The sequence below is a fragment of the Olea europaea genome, chromosome 3, assembly GCF_002742605.1.
Source record: "Olea europaea var. sylvestris chromosome 3, O_europaea_v1, whole genome shotgun sequence".
In the NCBI taxonomy this organism is placed as follows: Eukaryota; Viridiplantae; Streptophyta; class Magnoliopsida; order Lamiales; family Oleaceae; genus Olea; species Olea europaea.
In genome coordinates, this window is record NC_036239.1 from 6,326,382 (window position 1) to 6,344,074 (window position 17,693).

General features: G+C 36.7%; 3 protein-coding genes across 3 annotated transcripts; 2 read left to right on the forward strand and 1 right to left on the reverse strand.

The window, feature by feature from the left end:
• Window positions 1–397: 397 nt before the first annotated feature.
• On the reverse strand, window positions 398–3,329 carry LOC111377620 (lysosomal beta glucosidase-like). Its single transcript, XM_023000749.1, has 3 exons — window positions 3,086–3,329; window positions 1,191–1,395; window positions 398–428 (listed from the first exon to the last, which is right to left on the reverse strand). Exons 1-3 carry the CDS (start codon window positions 3,327–3,329, stop codon window positions 398–400), a joined length of 480 nt encoding a protein of 159 aa, XP_022856517.1.
• Window positions 3,330–7,525: 4,196 nt separating this feature from the next.
• On the forward strand, window positions 7,526–9,483 carry LOC111377629. Its single transcript, XM_023000756.1, has 4 exons — window positions 7,526–7,874; window positions 7,966–8,094; window positions 9,101–9,235; window positions 9,320–9,483. Exons 1-4 carry the CDS (start codon window positions 7,526–7,528, stop codon window positions 9,481–9,483), a joined length of 777 nt encoding a protein of 258 aa, XP_022856524.1.
• Window positions 9,484–12,863: 3,380 nt separating this feature from the next.
• Window positions 12,864–14,530, forward strand: LOC111383927 (inactive protein RESTRICTED TEV MOVEMENT 2-like). Its single transcript, XM_023008123.1, has 2 exons — window positions 12,864–13,205; window positions 13,374–14,530. Exons 1-2 carry the CDS (start codon window positions 13,058–13,060, stop codon window positions 14,375–14,377), a joined length of 1,152 nt encoding a protein of 383 aa, XP_022863891.1. The 5' UTR covers window positions 12,864–13,057; the 3' UTR covers window positions 14,378–14,530.
• The last annotated feature ends 3,163 nt before the right edge of the window (window positions 14,531–17,693 follow it).

A 17,693-nucleotide genomic window follows, 5' to 3' on the forward strand; every position in this document is an offset into this window, starting at 1 on the left:
CTCATTTTTTATGTTAAAAGCGACTGACTTTGACAATGTCAGCCTTATTGCGCCAAGAGCCTTTCGGTCAAGTAATTCCCACTAGTCGTTGGTCATGTCCTCCGGCTTTTCGTGAAGTGGTTTATACAGGTCCTTCTGGTACAAATATTCCTCCATTTGCATCTTCCAAAATCCAAAGTTTGTACCATCAAACTTATCGATTTTGGATATCTTCTCGTCTGTTGCCATTCCTCCCACTTAAATTCTGGAGCTCTGATACCAGTTGTTGGAAAATTAGACCGCTACTAATTCCGCCAGGATCAGTGGGACGCAGAATAATTTAAACTGAGAAGAAATAAATGTAGCAAAAATAATAAGTGCAAGTGACACAAGAATTTACGTGGTTCGGCAATTGTGCCTACGTCCACAAACCCACACCAATTCTTTTACTATATCAACAAGAGAATAAAAGGAGTACAACAAATACACTCTCTGTATTTTATTTGCCTACGCAAAGACAATCTCTCTATTTTTCTCTCGTTAATTTTCTGCACAAACGAAAGCCTAACTGCTTCTCACTTTGTGCTTGCTCACTATCTCTCGTGTTTTCACTCAACACTTTTGCACTTGTTTTTGCTCTCACTTTGGCACATTTCTTCCTTTGCTTTGGCCTCCAATTTATAGGAAATTTTTCACCTTCCTCATTAATGCAAATCCAACATTTTCCACAAAGTTGGTTTGCATGGCAAAGAATTTCTTCCAAAAAAATTTCGGTGGCAGCTGCATGGTTTGAAACCTTTTCCATCCACATTGCTTTGTCAACAATTGCTTACCATGCATGCAAAGTCTTCAACATTTGCTGCCAAATGTGTCTGCCACTATTTGGAAATTTTTGCCTGACACATGAGAAATTTGTGAAGCCTATAACTTAGGCTCCATATTTTCAACAACAAGGGGAAAAATAGCCCACTCATTTTCTTAGGAGAGTTTGGGAGAAAAGTTTGCCAGATTCTAGTTTAAAAATTATGTTCCTTTAAATACAAAAACATGCAACTGTAATAAGCAGCTTGCAATGACACCTAAAGTGCTCATCACTTAACAAAGAGAAAAGTTTTGCTCATCGAATACTAGAAGACGAATATAAATTCTGTGCCACGTTGAAGGAACACTATGCCGACACAATATTAAGTAATGAGTGTGATATTACTTGCCTGGTAGCTCCAAGCCCAATATTATGTGGGAATATGGTGGCATTATAGATATTATTGTTTCCATGAACAGCATCAATCCCATAAATCATCGGAATTGCTAGACGTGTAGATAACGACCCCTTCTGGAAGTCATTCACCATTTTAACCCAGTCTGCAGCGGTAGCATGTGGAAGAGGTGCACTTCCACCACCGCTTATTATGCTCCCTACATAAAAGTCCATCCGTAAGAAGCATAATCTTAATTTATCCTTATCCTTTTAATAAACACGGCTAGAAGATAACCAGATCCTGCAGTCTTGTACTTATGACAAGGCAAATAGGTTATCAGAAACTATAATTGATAAGACACAGATTATGCAAGTAAAAAAGAACATGCCTCACCCTTCAAATTAAAGACAATTGGAATCAGTGCAAACTTGTAGGTGGCAAAATAAAATCACAAATTTGGGGAGGGTGTAAAAATGCATACTGATGCTCATTCAAAGACAGCTAATACGAGATAAAGATAATAAAAGATGAATAAAAGGGATTGAAAGGCTCTATCTGGCAGTTCTTACTGAAGTTTCTTCGGCGCTTCACAGAGATAAAGCCAAGTGCAAAATAATCCAACGTTATATTACTTCGTATCGAATTCAATATTTATGTCTTGTTACATATTAGGTTCGTCAAGCTCCAAGTCAGGTTAACAAGAAAAAAAACCTTCATAATTTCTTGTAATCTTACTGTCTTAGAACTTCGGATCCCACTTTTTAAGATTAATACCAACAATATTTCCAAGGCAAAAATGATATACAACCCGAATTTGCTGCGTGCCTGCAAAAGGCAGAAACTATACTTAGTTGCGTAAATATACATTGCCCTGCAAGGACAGAATCCTCTCCTGAACTATAAATTGGTAATTTCCGGAGTTAAATCAATAATTTCTAGTTTGCTACAGTACATTCATCATTTCCTAAGGTGTCCTTTTCATCAGAGGAATTGAACTCTCGGTTGAAATTATTTATTCATAGCAGTAGTTCAAACATGCTAGAGATGTTCTACAAAAAGTTTTCATTTGGCTAAGCAATGACATGTTTATGTATCACTAACAGAAGTAACTTCACGAACCTATTCAACTGTCTGAAAATAAACTCTCTGCGATTCCCATTTCTAATCCCAGTTTGAGTCCCCGTAAAATAGACTCTTGTTTTTTCTAAGGAATATCCACCCGCGTATAGATACAAACGAAACTCACATTTTCATCCCGCCTAAATTGACAACACAGCATACAGATGGATTCATGCAAAAACACAACATAAACACAGCAGTTTCATTTACGTTAGAGAAAATTGTCCCATCAAAGCTTGAAAATGGATGAGATAAGACGATCTCAATACAACATAGTTTACTTTTTATGTCATGTGAAAAGTTGTTTAAGGTGTATAACCGAACGTTTAATGCAATCATGCATAAATACTCACCTCTTTTTACGATATACATTGAATGCCATGAAAAAACTGAAAGAGCTTTGTGAATGGATGTCTCTTTTTATGACATGCCATAAATCTAACGTAAATATTTTAAGTAATTGATAATTCACAACACACATTTAAAGGACGTCGTAAACAGTCCTTTTCTTTAAGAAAAGAAAATTTGCACTTATTTTTCTAGCATTCTATAAACGAAAATGCTTGAGAAATGCGACTTAAGTATTCTACTTTTACAGCTTGTTTCAAGATGTATGTCGTATAATTGTTCATTTACTGTATACATTTAATTTAAAGCATGTTGTAAATAATCTATTTTTACAATATACTTTATATGCACAAACTGTAAGCGAATGCTGGGAAAAGTTAATTTTGTTGTATTGTCTTAAACACCAAATTTATATTAGGACATTAATTTATATACATTACCAAGGTAGTGTTTCTTCATGATATCTGCAGTGGCAGCAACCCTATCAATCTGGGCCATCTGTCCAATTTTTTCTTCCAATGTCATCCTACTAAGTAGATCTTTCACCCTGACCCCAATTGGCTGTTTCGCATCCTTGTACACCATATACTCTTCCCCCATTGTTCTTCTGCAACCCCACCACAAAACCATGATCCCCACCCACACAATCCAAACTCTTCCAAACATCATATTATCAGTTTTCATGGGTGCTCACAAAATGAAATGCCATACAAATGAAATGCTAAAATAATGGTGTCTGGTAGACAGAGTTTCTGATACGTGGTTGGTGATTTTTTTTATGTCAGGAAATGACAGTTATTTTTGTCAGCTAAAATACCGCTGGTATTCTAAATAAACAATAAAGTGTGCACAAAAGATGATTCTTATGAGAATTGTAGGGCGTGTTCGATAGTGATTATAAGAATTGATTTTTTGACAGTTAGAAAGAAAAGTGGGTCTCACCTATGAGTGAGGAAGTCAAGAACAACTGTTGAAACAGTGAAATAATGGTAAAAAAATTGATATTTTTTGGTGAAAAATTGCTACCAAATGGGGCTCAATTAGATTTCAATAAATATTGCACATTTTTATGGATGTTGATAATTGCATAACTAACTAAAGATAAGAATTTTAACTATACATTTTAATGAAAACTACTAGAACATCGAATACCTCGTATTACTCCATTTTTATTTTAGACTCAAATAATTGATAATACTTATTTAAAGTTGACATAATTTTGTATTTAATCAAATAATTATTAAAATATCATTGCATATGAGCCTACTATGTTTCTATAGAAAATGCGAATATATGAAAACAAATTATGTCCCAAAAATATTTAGGATAAGATTATGCAAAGTATAATGATATATCTTTATTTATTATTGGACTTTATAATTATTGTTACTATATATGTGCCAAATTTTTTATTCGTTTTCTCAAGTAGAATGATAATCATGAATCTATCAATTATTTAACAACTAAAAGAATTAATAACCTAATAACCATTCAAATCAAACAAATATTTGACTACAAAATCTTGAAATTAACATTAAACTTAAAAATATAAGGTCGTCATTTTCCTAACTTCGAGACAATTAATCGAGCATTATTAAAATACATAAATACGATGTGGAATAATAATACATCACTCGAAGTTCAATTGTAGAAATAAAGCGAAAAACAACCTTTGAAATTTTTAGATCTCTTACATAATTCATAAACGATCTTCTTGTATTCTTTCTTCTTCTTTCAAAATCCAAGTAAACGTATAAAAATTGTAATTGATTGTATGTTTGTCAATTAAAGCCTCTTAGAAAGAGAGCAACGCAAAGATGGCATCTCCCGTCAGAGCCAAATTAACCTTTCCAACACCCAACCCTAACCCCACCGGCCTCATGCCACCAAATAGCATTCAACCTCCATCACATAGGGCGGTGGCAACCGGAAACCCTAGCGTCGTTGATCGGACCCATGGAAGACATGATGGCATACTCACCGGCAATGGATTGGTGGATCCAGGCGACGCTATTCACAAAAGCAGTGGACGACACACGGATCTAGGGAAGGAGAAGACGGATTTCAGTTACAGGGCATCCAACTTTGCTCTAGCCTTATCCCGACCCCACATGCCTACTCGACAGGCACTGCAGGCCGATCCGACGTCGGCAGGACAAGCGCATGGAGAACGCGCCTCCCGGACCACGTGCTGCCACTGAAATCTTTATGCCAGGTCCCTTGCGATGCTCCGAGGCCATTTCGAGCATTGGTTCCGTCATCAGCTAGCCCGTTTGTGCAAAATCATGGAATGCAGTCTTATGGAGCTATGATATGTTGTTAAGTTCACATTTTAGAATTGAGGCGAAGGATTTTGTAGTGTCTGTTAACACTTCTGGCATTGTTAAGCTATCGGAATGGGGATTGAAGATATCGGATGCAATTTGCATGGGCCGATTTGGTGCCGTTTGGATGGTGAACATGGTGAATAAGTTGATGTAGGCCAATAAGATGGAGGAGTTTGTTGCCAAGTTTAATAAGTCTTCTCGAGCTTTCTTGGCACAACGATGTGCAAACAGAAGTGGTAAGTTTCTGATGATAGCACAATATGGAGATTGACGGAGAAAAGGAATTGTGATGGTGCCAAAAGGTACGAATGGAGAGGGATGGGCATCGGTTTCATGAGTGTTCCAAGTAGTTATTGATTCCTTTGTTGCCAAAGATAAGGTCAAGCGTCGAACAGAGGAAGAAAGGAACCAAAAAAGGATGACTTATGCCTGAGTCACAACAAACATTTGGGCATCGCAAAATGCCAATCAGTGAGCATTGGTACATAAGGGAAGTGATGATAATCAGAGAAGTTATCCTAATGCCGAATTAATAGCTCACATCCAGGCTGAAAGTGGAATTGGATGAATTGATCAATGCTGTGGGAGGTGAGTCCGTAGTGGGATCCAAAAAGATTTATTGCCATGAGTGTGGAATGAAATTGGATAAGTCTTTTGCCTATGGAAATCATGTAGCTAATTTGTACTCAAAGGAGTTATCGTCGACACGGGCATAAACTAAAGATAAGTAGGTGATGGTTAAGCCCAGTGGCGAGTCTCAGTAGCGGACCAAAGTGGTGACTTCCTCTGGTGACGGAGATTGGGAAGACATGGAAGGAACAGATAGGGACCCAATGGTCGAGACATATCGAGAGACGAAACCTTGGGCTAAAAAAGGGAAGTCGGTTGTGGATTCAGAGACATTGGAAGCGATGAGGTCGTTGTCGTATCGTGAGCAAAATATCAAAACTGTATTGGCAAAAAATTTAGCTTCAGCAATTGAGGATCAGCAAGGGAGGACCAGCTTAGCAGTAGTGAATACCTACTGTAGGAGACATCTTAAGTCGTCGAAAGAAGGGGATCTTGAGAATGATAATGCTTTGGTAGTGTGGGTAGGTGGAGCCAAGAAGGGGGTAACAGACATGGAGGTATATGGGGAGGATGAGGTTGGACACTACTACGATCCTATTTTTGCTGGAGATGTATCGAAAGTTAGCGCACTTGACGCCAGACCTCTGTCGTCAAATTGGGTTCTAAAGAAAATTCTGGATTTTAGCAAGATGGTAGGTGTGTCCTGTGATGGATATGAAAATAAGCTCATGCAATTATTTGAGGAGTTGGAGGCTAATAGGAGACAAGAGATGGGTACATCAGGAGGTAAGATAAGAAGAAAGGGTGATCGCGAGCTTAAACGACTCGAATGTTCGATTAATTACGACGTCAAGGGTTGTGAATTAAGGAGAGGTTTGATGGGGAGTGATGATAGAGTGTTAAGATGACTCCGAAAATTATTAGTTGGACCGTAAGGGGGCTTAATGAAGCTTGAAAAAGGCTAGGGGTTTGGAATCTATTAAGGGGATGGAGGGCTGATCTTGTATGTTTACAAGAAACAAAGTTGGAAATCATTTCGAGAGAGGTTGTGAATAGCATATGGGGGACAGCATGTGGGGTATCAGTTTGTAGGTTCATCGAGGGCTTCAGGAGGAATGTTAGTAATGTGGGACACCAGAGTGCTTAAGATAGAGGAGGTTAGTGGAGGGCTATTTTCTTTATCGCTTTCATTCAGAAATATCGGGGATAATTTTCATTGGATGTTTATAGGAGTCTACGGGCCTAATGTTGAAGAGCATAGAGGTGAATTGTGGGATGAATTAATGGGGATGATGACCTGGTGGAATATTCCTATGTGTATTGGGAAAGATTTTAATATAGTTAGGCTTCCTACTGAAAGGTCGAATGGGGAGAGATTAACAGGGGCTGTGGAGGACTTTTCAGACTTTATCAGGGAGAACATGTTGGTGGACCTGCCTTTGAGTGGAGGAGACTTTACTTGGTCTTCGAATCGGGAACAACCTGTCCTATCCCGAATAGATCGATTTCTGGTATGGGGGATGGGAGGCTAAGTACCCAGAAGTCACTCAGAGAAGATTGGGGAAATTGTATTCAGATCATTTACCTATTGCATTGTTTGGGAATGTGAGGCTTGGGGGAAGAAAGCCGTTTATGTTTGAGAAAATGTGGCTAAAAGTAGAAGGTTTTGGGGAACAAGTATGGATTGGCGGGCATCATATGACTTCAGGGGATCTCCCAGTTATGTGTTGGATCGAAAATTGAAGGCCTTGAAAAGAGATCTAAAAAAGTGGAATGAGGAGGTGGTGGGAGACTTTAGCTATTGCAAAAATCTATACCTATCAGACATAGAAGGTTGGATAGGAGGGAGAAGAGTCGATGATTGATAGGGGTTGAGAGGATGAGATGAGGAGAATTAAAGGAAAAATTGGAGAGGTTGGTAGAGATGGAGGAGACTGCTTGGCGTCAGAAATTGAGGATTAGGTGGTTGAAAGAGGGAGACAAATGCACCTAATTTTCCCTGGGGTTGCTAATTCCAACAGGCGCAACAACTCTATCACTACGTTGGAGGTAGATGGGGTTACTTATGAAGATCCACAGGATATCGGGACCCAGATGGTAAGATTTTATCAGAATCTCTATCGGGAGCAGTTTGATTGGAAACCAGAGTTGGAGGGGCTACATTTTTCTACTATTACTGAGAAGGATGCCAATTGGTTAGATAGAGCATTTGGGGATGATGAAATTAAGGAGGTGGTGTTCAGCATAAATGACGATAAGACCTCAGGACCGGATGGATCCTCTTTTTCCTTCTATAAGGCCTTGGGAAGTGGTGCGATCAAGCATTGTGGAGGTTCTTACTTATTTTTTGCAGTGCGGAAGGTTCTTGAGAAGCGCCAATGCCACCTTTATTGTGCTGATTCCTAAGAAATCGAGAGCAACAGATATTAAGGACTTTTATCCTATTAGCTTAGTGAGTGGGGTGTATAAGATTATTGCAAAGATTTTGGTAAATCGATTAAAAGAGGTACTGGGGAAATGCCTTTATCAAAGGGTGCCGGATTTTAGATTCTGTACTTATAGCAAATGAATGTATTGACTCAAGATTACGCCTGCGAGTCTCGGGAATGCTATGTAAGCTTGACATTCAGAAAGCTTATTGATGCGAACCCCGTAGCAATGGAAACTACGAAACCCACAACGAGATTGATGCGGAACCCAAGAACGCCAATACTAACCAATTTTGGATTTTGAACCCCAAGAATTGAAACAAGAAACCCTAGATTAGCGAAAAACCTAAAACCCCTTGATTACAATTAAAAGAACCCACAATCCGATTGATTAGACCGCCACAAGAAGTTGAATCTTGATAAGTTTCAAGATTGTTCAAGAAGAACAATAAATTGAAAGAATAAATTTCTCTCTCTATAATATTAATTGAAGCAAAAGTCAAAAGTTGTTACAATGAAAAGTAATCTCCTATTTATACTAATGAATAAAAACGTCCAAAACCATCAAATTATGGTAACAATTTGATTTCATAAGAATTCTAACGAAACTAGGAAATTCGGCCAAAATTAGAAAATTCGCCAATTTTTTTGGCTTGTGCGGCCGCATGGTGTAAATCCATGCGGTCGCATGGTTCAACAGGAATTGGACTTTTGGTTTTCGATATGTATGTGTGCGGCCGCATGTGGTTTTGCCTGTGCGGCCGCATAGACTTGTCTTCTGCCTCCGCTTTCGTCGCTTGATAACAAATTGATCCAAGTTGATTCGACCTTTGACCCGAACATGAAAGTTGCTCCATTTTGAGTCCCGAACATGGTTCCATCAATGGTTTCTTGAACGAGCAATCTCATCGCTTTTTTCACTTGCTTTGCCCTTGATCGCGTCATTGGTCCGCCATCGACTATCAACGGGTCTCGTCTTGCACTTGCCTTCGTCGAGCTCGACTCCTGGATCATATCACTTATGACCACGTAAATTGGAAATTTCTCTTGTATATGCTTAGGCGATGTGGCTTCGGGAATAAGTGGTGTCATTGGATTCAGTTTTGTATAGCTATAGTTTCTTTTTCAGTTATGGTGAACGGCACTCCGGAGGGTTATTTTCATAATAGCAGGGGATTGAGGCAAGGGGATCCTTTGTCTCCATTACTATTTGTCACTGTAATGGAAGCTTTCAGTAGGATGCTTGAGAAGGCTGTGGGAGAAGGTTTGTTAAGGGGCTTTATGGTTGATCAGCTGCAAGTATCTCATTTGCTATTTGCAAACGATACATTGATCTTCTGTGATGCAGATGTTCAGCAATTCAGGAACCTACGTCGTGTGCTCTTGTGCTTTGAAGCCGCATCTGGATTGAAAATAAATTTGAAAAAATCTGAGGCCATCACAGTGGGAGAGGTCGATAATGTGGAGGAGTTGACTGCTATATTGGGTTGTAGGGTTACAGAACTGCTATGACTTATCTTGGTCTTCCTTTCAGAGCAAGGTTTAAGAGTAAACATATTTGGAACACTATTATAGAAAAGATGGAGAGAAGACTAGCGGGTTGGAAGCGTATGTATCTCTCAAAGGGCGGTTATCTTACTCTCATAAAGTCCACATTTTCGAATCTCCCTACTTATTTCTTATCATTATTTCCTATCCCTGTTGCAGTGGCAAAAAGGTTAGAGATGATCCAAAGGGAGTTTCTTTGGGGAGGATTAGGGAAGGAGAGGAAATTACATTTGGTTAATTGGGTTGTAGTTTGTTCTCCCTTAAAGTTAGGGGGTCTTGGATTGAGGAACATTGTACTGTTCAATAAGGCCTTATTGGACAAGTGGTTGTGGCGATTCGGTGTAGAAAGGGAGAGTTTTTGGATAGAAATAATAGGGACAAAATATGGTGTCATGGAAAGAGGATGGTGCTCAGTCGAGAATCGCGATTCTTATAGGGTGAGCTTATGGTGATATATTCAGCGAGGGTGGAGCGATTTTTAGGATAGATTGACTTTTGCAGTGGGGGATGGTACTACCATCAGTTTTTGGGATGATTGTTGGTTGGAGAACAACCGCTGAAGGTGAAATTTCCCTCTTTATCTCGTATTGTGTTAGCACCGTCTGCTACGGTGAGTGATGTCTTAGATATACATAATGGGAGGGATCAGTTGGAATATTGTTTTTGGCTGGGGATTACAAGATTGGGAATTGGACGATTATGCGCTGTTTTTGACTTCTTTGTACGAGGTCCACATCAGGACAGGAGAGGCAGACTGTAATAGGTGGAGATTGACATGGGATGGGATTTTCTCAGTTAGCACTTGTTTTAGATCTTTATTGGGTCCTGTGCAAAGTTCACTCCCTTGGAAATTGGTGTGGAAATGTAAACTGCCTCCACGGGTTGTATTCTTACTTTGGACGGTGGTCAGGGGACAGGTGTTAACAATGGATAATCTACGAACAAGAGGTTTTCATGTTACAGAGTCGTGTTATATGTGTCGAAGGGACGAGGAGACGATTGATCACTTGTTTCTCCATTGTGATGCTGCTCGTTTACTGTGGCATAATATTTTGGCATCACAACACATGGATTAGGTGATGCCGATGCGTATGGAAGACGTGTTAAAGGCATGGAGGAGAAAATTTCGCGGCAAGGATTGCAAGCTTGTATGGGACCTTATTCCGGGTTATATTATATGGTATATGTAGAGAAAAAGAAACAGCCGCTACTTTGATGATCAAATACGGATAGCATAGCAAATTAGAGAAATGTTTTATTTCACATTGTATACGTGGTTTAATGCTGTAGCTACTATGCATATAGATGGGCTGTCCAATTTTATGTTGTTCCTTTCTGCTTTAAATTGATAATACACTTCACGTATATTATGCATTGATTAATAAAATATTTGATTACCTTTCAAAAAAAAAAAAAAAGCTTCTTCCCTTTTTGAATACAGTAGAAATCTCCTTTTTATAGTGCTAAGATTAGGTTAAAATTCATGTCTCGTCTTCATTCCACATAGAAGTCTAATTAGATATGAGAGAAAATCAGAGTTTGTCACATCTAACCATGCCATCGAAAGTTTTGATCTTTTCCTTCCAATTCAAGTTAGTCCAAGAATGTCTTCTTTGGTTCAACTCAAGTCCTTTTTTTTTTTTTATTTGCATCATGTCTTTAATCTTTAGACTAGCCCCCAAACTTTCTAAAAGTTGAATTTCACACGAAAACTTAACGATTTTCTTCAAATTGCTCTCTTACTACTTCTTATCATTCCTGTACAATACGCTTATTTTTTAGTTGCTCCAAATCAACTCCAAAATAATTAATTGCTCCGTTTTTGCGTCAATTGCATCCAAGTCCAAAATTTACCCATAATGAACAAAATTACATTAAATTAGGTAGAAATAAGCTCAATTGACAGTAATTTATCGAGTCTAAGAGCACGAAGAAGTGTGTAAAAACACACTTATCAATGCCCTTTACATCTTGAATTTTTTTTTTTTTACGTATATCCCATATTTATTTATCTAGGATTTAATTGCCGATTCTTTTGAACATATGATAAAAGTTACAAAAAGAAAAATTTTCAAGTTGAAAAGATGAAGGAATAAAGTGTTGCTAAAGAATAACCCCTTTAATATAAGAAATATTCATTCTTCTTTCTATATACTATTTTTTTTCCTCTAGTCATTTAATTAATTTAGTTCTTCTTTTACATATTAATTATGCGTTAGGTCTAGTACAATAAGCATTATAATGTTACTCAACACGAAGTTCATAATAAATTGTAAAAAGGTGATTGTGTTGGTCAAGTCGAACCTTTTCTCACTCTAATCTATATGCACATAATTTAATTATTGTAAATCGAAAATAATTAGAGAATGCTATGATAAATTTCTAATGTTGAGTTCCTATAATAAGCCCTGTATAACTATTTTTCACGACTTACCAAAAATATATAAAATTCCTGAAAACTCCTAAAATAAGTTGAAATTATTACAATGTAATTAACCATCATTAGTTCATAAAATTCACGGTTGAATCTTTAAAATTTGAAACTTTAAATAAAATAAAAATTTATAAGTTGTGAAAGCAAAGTACTTGTAAAACAACTTTTGGATGGTCAAAGAAAACAATTGATTCTTCGTTTACTACTTAAATTTGTCTTCTTCTTTTTTACTATTTATTTTTAATGTCCTAGCAATTATCATTAATAGTGGCAAGAATCCAAATCAATTGATAAGCTTTAATTAAGTAAATACAATCAAAGCAAGTAATTCATCAACCTTATTACATTCATCAAAATTAGGCACAAAATTTTGAGACATGGCGTACACTTTTAGCCGTTTTCTTGGACTGTCTTTTCATTAAGAGCTTGTTTGGGAGTGATTTTTTCTCAAAAAAAAAGCTGATTTTTTAACCGTTATTTCATTATTCCAACAGTCATATTTGACTTTTTTTCTCACAGATGGACTCCACTTTTCTCCTAAAAGTCAAAAAATTAATTCTCAAAATCACTCCCAAACAAGCTCTAAAAGTTCTGCACTTAGACACATCAAGCAACAGTAGTAAATGGGACGATTCTGATCTCTAACTTGGAAGTCCTAAATAGGACCAAGATTCCATGAGGAAAGATTATAAAATGAAATTCTTCCTTGTCACCTAAGAAAAAGAAAATAACATGGACGAACTTTCAATCTATGTTCATGGTCAAGCAGTCAACCTTGGCATCCATAATCCATTGGAAAAGCTTGTAGGCCAAACAAAGAACTTTCTGACTTTAGTTTCTCTTCTCAGAAAGATATACCTAACATTAACATGCACCTTGGATAAATCAAACCCTATAAAAACACACTATGGAAGCAATAAAATTAGAATTATCTCACCCTTAAGAAAAGAAAGCAAAAGAATTGTTTAAATTTCAAGTTTTTGCACACTCACAACATAAGGCAAGGCAATCAACATATTTCACATTTGAGCTATCAAAGTTTGATAGTAGAGGAAACTAAAACAACAAATTAAACGTGAGAAGAGAGTGCTGGTGATAGTAGGAATGGCAACGCCGAGGCCAAGACGTGGTGGCGCAGCCGGTCCGACTAGACCGAGAACGTTTGGCGTCCGGCCAGTTTACGAAGATTTTAAACCTGTTTCAGAATGGTCACAAGATAATGATACTTATATTCTCACCATTCAAGTTCCAGGTAAGTCCTTGTTTACTTGTATCCATCTTTTCGGGCAACAAAATGCCTTAAGCAAAGATTAAAGGAGTGGTCAGCCTGGCCAGAACCATTGACACCAGGGCTAGCGCCGAGCCACTAACATCTTCCTAGGTCAGGCCAGATTACACCTCTACCTTGTTTCCCCTGCAGGTTTCATGAAGGATCAACTCAAAGTTTCCACCGTAGACCAGAACTTCATCAGAGTACGTGGAGAACGCCTGGTTGCCGGCAACAAATGGAGCCGTTTCCAGGAAGACTTCCAGGTCCCGGATAACAGCGAACTAACATCAGTTCGAACCAAGCATGGAGAAGGAACTCTAATTGTTACTGTCCCAAGAAAGAATGTTGCCGGTAAAACACTTGCAACCAAAAAGGACGAAAACAAAACCAGTCAAGCATCCCTCAGCCCTCCCCCAAAAGCTCACGATCAAGTCCTTCCTCCTGAAACTACAGGCATGGAATCTCCCGGCGAACCCAATCCTGATCAGCAGAGCCAGGTTAAAGTTACTCCCACGGCTAGTACTAGCAAGCCGATAACAGATGACAAAAGTTTAAAACCAGCTCCCGGGGTTCGGAAAACATCAGGTGATCATCTGATTACGAAAATAGGAAGACAAGAAGATGAACAAAAGAATCATGTAGAGAAGGAGAAAAGCCCAGAAATGACAGAGAAACCTGCTGCACATGAAAGTATTGTGGATAAGGCTGGGAAGAAGATTGTTGATGACAAAAGTTTGGAACTACTAAGAATTAAGAGAACGTCAGGTGATCATCTGAGTACTAGAACTGGACAGCAAGAAGACGAACAGAAAAGATATATTGAGAAAAAGGGAATCCAAGAAACCAAAGAGAAACATTTTACACCAGAAAATGCATCATCGAAGGATAACATTGGAAAAGGTAAAGAAATAAGTCCTGAAGATAATAAGATCATATCCGAGAAACAATCAAGTGCAGTTCATGATTCTCCTGATCATGATCTTGATGCTGTGAAATTGGAACTGAAGAAGCAGAAGAAGAAATCAGTTAAAGGACTTGGTGAGCTGAATGGAGAGAGGCAATTGCTGGTGAATATGGGGGCAGCACTGCTTGTCATTGTTGGACTAAGTGCTTATGTCTCCTACAAATTTGCATCTCAGAATGATAAACATTAGCTAGATATATACTAAATGATGTATATCAGTATATGTATATATGCAGATAGGCCTGTATGGCTGTATATGCAGTTCCCAGTTGAATAAACGAATTAATTGTGTGAAATGAAAAGCAACAAGTTCTCTAAATCTATTAATTCATTAGAGGATAAAGATTCTGTGACTTCCAACATTTAAATTAAATTTATTATCGACCAATGAAATAATATGGCACATCACCATTGCTTCTTATAAGATGAGCACCGATGCTTATTAGATCATCTCTCTCTCTCTTATATATATGTGTGTGTGTGTGTGTGTGTGTGTGTGTCATCAAGAGCATATTTGGCAAAGCTTAAATTGTAATTTTAGTTTTCTTTACTCTTGTTCGAATAGTGGGTTTGAAACCAAACCTATCTATAGAAAGATATAACCCCACAACTTAGTATCCATACATTCAGTAGGAGTCACAACTTATAAGTGCTTAAAAGCACTAACAAACTAAACAAGTATTAAAATGTAACTTGTAAGCACTTAAAAAAAGAAAAGTAGAACAAGAAACCATTTAAGGCCCCGTTTAACTCTCATTTTCATCAAAATACCTTTTTTTCTCTTTTCTTTTTAACTACACATTCTTCATTAAAATAATATTACACGTTTCGGATTTTTTGATACCCAATAAATTTGGCGGTGATTTAAAATAGCTGTCGAATTATTTATCGACATCATGGACTTGGCTCGACTCGGAAATAACCTATACTTGTGGATGGTCCAAGTAGTAGTTGGGTTATTAAATTGTGGGTTTTAGATTAATTGGTAGCCCATTAGTTTAGGTTTTAAGAAGTACATCTGCACAAGTTTTTAGCCGAAGGTGTGTCTAACATATCCTATATATACCCATCTTCTTGCAGCCGTTTTCATGGTGGTGTGTGGGTGTCTGTTGAGAGAGGGAAAGAGGGCCGAGAGAGGTGAGGGGGCAGCCAGTCTTCTTCTCTCTATCACCACCACCACCCCTTCTCCTTTGTGGAGTTTGAGAGAGTTTGGACAGTCCAAAGTGAAAGGGGAGTTCTTGGGTCGAGCCAAGGTAAATCGGTGTTCATTTGATTATTTTCTCAGCCCGAAATCAAAACTTATCGAGGGATTTTCACTACAACACGTAAATTAAAAATTTTTCCTTATTTTCCATCCACACATTATACATCAATCTACTATTCTAAAATTCATTTATTCATAAAAATGGGTGCCAAACATCTTCTAAAATGTTAAACAATTTTGGTGATTTTTTTATGTCGGGAAATGACAGTTATTCTTGTCAGCAAAAATACCTATATTGTAAACAAACAATAAAGTGCATAAAAGACGATTCTTATGAGAATTGTATATTCAATTAGATTTCAATAAATATTACACAAATTTATGGATGTTGATAAATTGCATGACTAACTAAATATAAAAATTTTAAGAGTCATGCTTGAGGTACAAGGGCTCTGTGATACAAAACCCTTACAGGCATTCACAACATGGGTGGGTTGGGGAGGAGTTTGGGCATTTTTTTATATAGGCGGGGTTATGTGAAAACAGAACTCCTGTATGTTCAGTAAAATCCAAATTTTAACTAGGGCTGAACATGATTCGGTTCGGTTCGGTTTTAACGAGAACTGAATCGATTCGAAATTTTCGAGTATTTAGTAAGTGGAACCGTCGGGTCCAAATTTAATTATAGAACCGTTCGGGTTCGATTCCATTCGGTTCCGTATTATAATTAATTTTTTTAATATATACAAAATTACGTTAATTTAATTAATGATATATTCAATATTAGCTCTTACAAAATAACATAGTTCAATTTTATGTGTTTCATGTCTCTCTTTACTGAATTCTTCATAAATTTGATTATTAAAATCACAGAAAGAGAAAGATAGCGAGCTGAAAATAATTAAGAGAGATGTTGTAGAGTTTTAATTCGATTTTCTCTGGTAGAAACGACACCACAGTAGAATAACAGATTTGGATAAAATTGAGGTCAATTTGATTAAGTTGATTTTGAACTGAAAATTAGAAATAGAAAAATCATATTCTGTAGTTTGAATTAAATTAACTAGTTAACAAATTTATTTAGAAAAAATAAAATAATTTTACTTATTTAAAATAAATTAATTAAAAAAATTATATAGATTCGGTTCTTATTCGGTTCTTCGGGTCTTGGCCTAGAACCGAGAATCGAACCATACCCGTCGGTTCTTGATTCAAATACCCGTTTGAGTATTTAACTTGAGAAGAACTATCGGGTTCGGTTCGATCGGTTCAGTACGGGAGTTTTGTCCAGCCCTAATTTTAACTATACCTTTTAATGAAAACTACTAGAACATCGAATCCCTTGTATTACTCCATTTTAATTTCAAACTCAAATAATTGATAATACTTATTTAAAGTTGCATAATTCTGTATTTAATCGAATAATTATTAAAATATCATTACATATAAGCCTACCATATTTCTATAGAAAATGTGAATATATGAAAACAAATTATGTCCCAAAAAACATTTAGGATAAGATTAAGCAAAGTATAATGATATATCTTTATTTATTATTGGACTTTATAATTATTGTTACTATATATATGCCAAATTTTTTATTCGTTTTCTCAAGTAGAATGAAAATCATGAATCTATTAATTATTTAAGAACGAAAAGTATTAATAACCTAATAACCATTCAAATCAAACAAATATTTGACTACAAAATCTTGAAATTAACATTAAACTTAAAAATATAAGGTCGTCATTTTCCTAACTTCTAGACAATTAATCGAGCATTATTAAAATACATAAATACGATGTGGAATAATAATACATCACTCGAAGGTCAATTGTAGAAATAAAGCCAAAAACAACTTCAGAAATTTTTAAATCTCTTACATAATTGTTAAATGATCTTCTTGTATTCTTTCTTCTTCTTTCAAAATCCAAGTAAACGTATAAAATTTGTTATTGATTGTATGTTTGTGAATTAAAGCTTCTTCCGTTTTTGAATACCATAGAAATCTCTTTTTTATAGTGTTAAGATTAGGTTAAAATCCGTGTCTCGTCTTCATTTCACGTAGAAGTCTAATTAGACGATGAGAGAAAATCAAAGTTCGTCACATCTAACCATGACATCGCAAGTTTTGATCTTTTCCTTCCAATTCAAGTTAGTCCAAGAATGTCTTCTTTGGTTCAACTCAAGTCCTTCTTTTATTTGCATCATGTCTTTAATCTTTAGACCAGCCCCCAAACTTTCTAGAAGTTGAATTTCACCCAGAAGCTTACAATTTTCTTCAAATTGCTCTCTTAATTCT

Excerpts from the sequence above, each read along its gene's own strand:
- LOC111377620 (XM_023000749.1), bottom strand. The coding sequence starts at position 3,329 with ATGAAAACTGATAATATGATGTTTGGAAGAGTTTGGATTGTGTGGGTG. Across the intron at positions 1,396-3,085 it reads CATGAAGAAACACTACCTTG|GGAGCATAATAAGCGGTGGT; the intron begins GTAATGTATATA and ends ACTTTTATGTAG. Across the intron at positions 429-1,190 it reads ATTGGGCTTGGAGCTACCAG|TAAAAGAATTGGTGTGGGTT; the intron begins GCAAGTAATATC and ends TTGTTGATATAG.
- LOC111377629 (XM_023000756.1), top strand. The coding sequence starts at position 7,526 with ATGCACCTAATTTTCCCTGGGGTTGCTAATTCCAACAGGCGCAACAAC. Across the intron at positions 7,875-7,965 it reads TGCGATCAAGCATTGTGGAG|ATATTAAGGACTTTTATCCT; the intron begins GTTCTTACTTAT and ends CGAGAGCAACAG. Across the intron at positions 9,236-9,319 it reads TGAGAAGGCTGTGGGAGAAG|ATGTTCAGCAATTCAGGAAC; the intron begins GTTTGTTAAGGG and ends TCTGTGATGCAG.
- LOC111383927 (XM_023008123.1), top strand. The coding sequence starts at position 13,058 with ATGGCAACGCCGAGGCCAAGACGTGGTGGCGCAGCCGGTCCGACTAGA. Across the intron at positions 13,206-13,373 it reads TCTCACCATTCAAGTTCCAG|GTTTCATGAAGGATCAACTC; the intron begins GTAAGTCCTTGT and ends TTTCCCCTGCAG.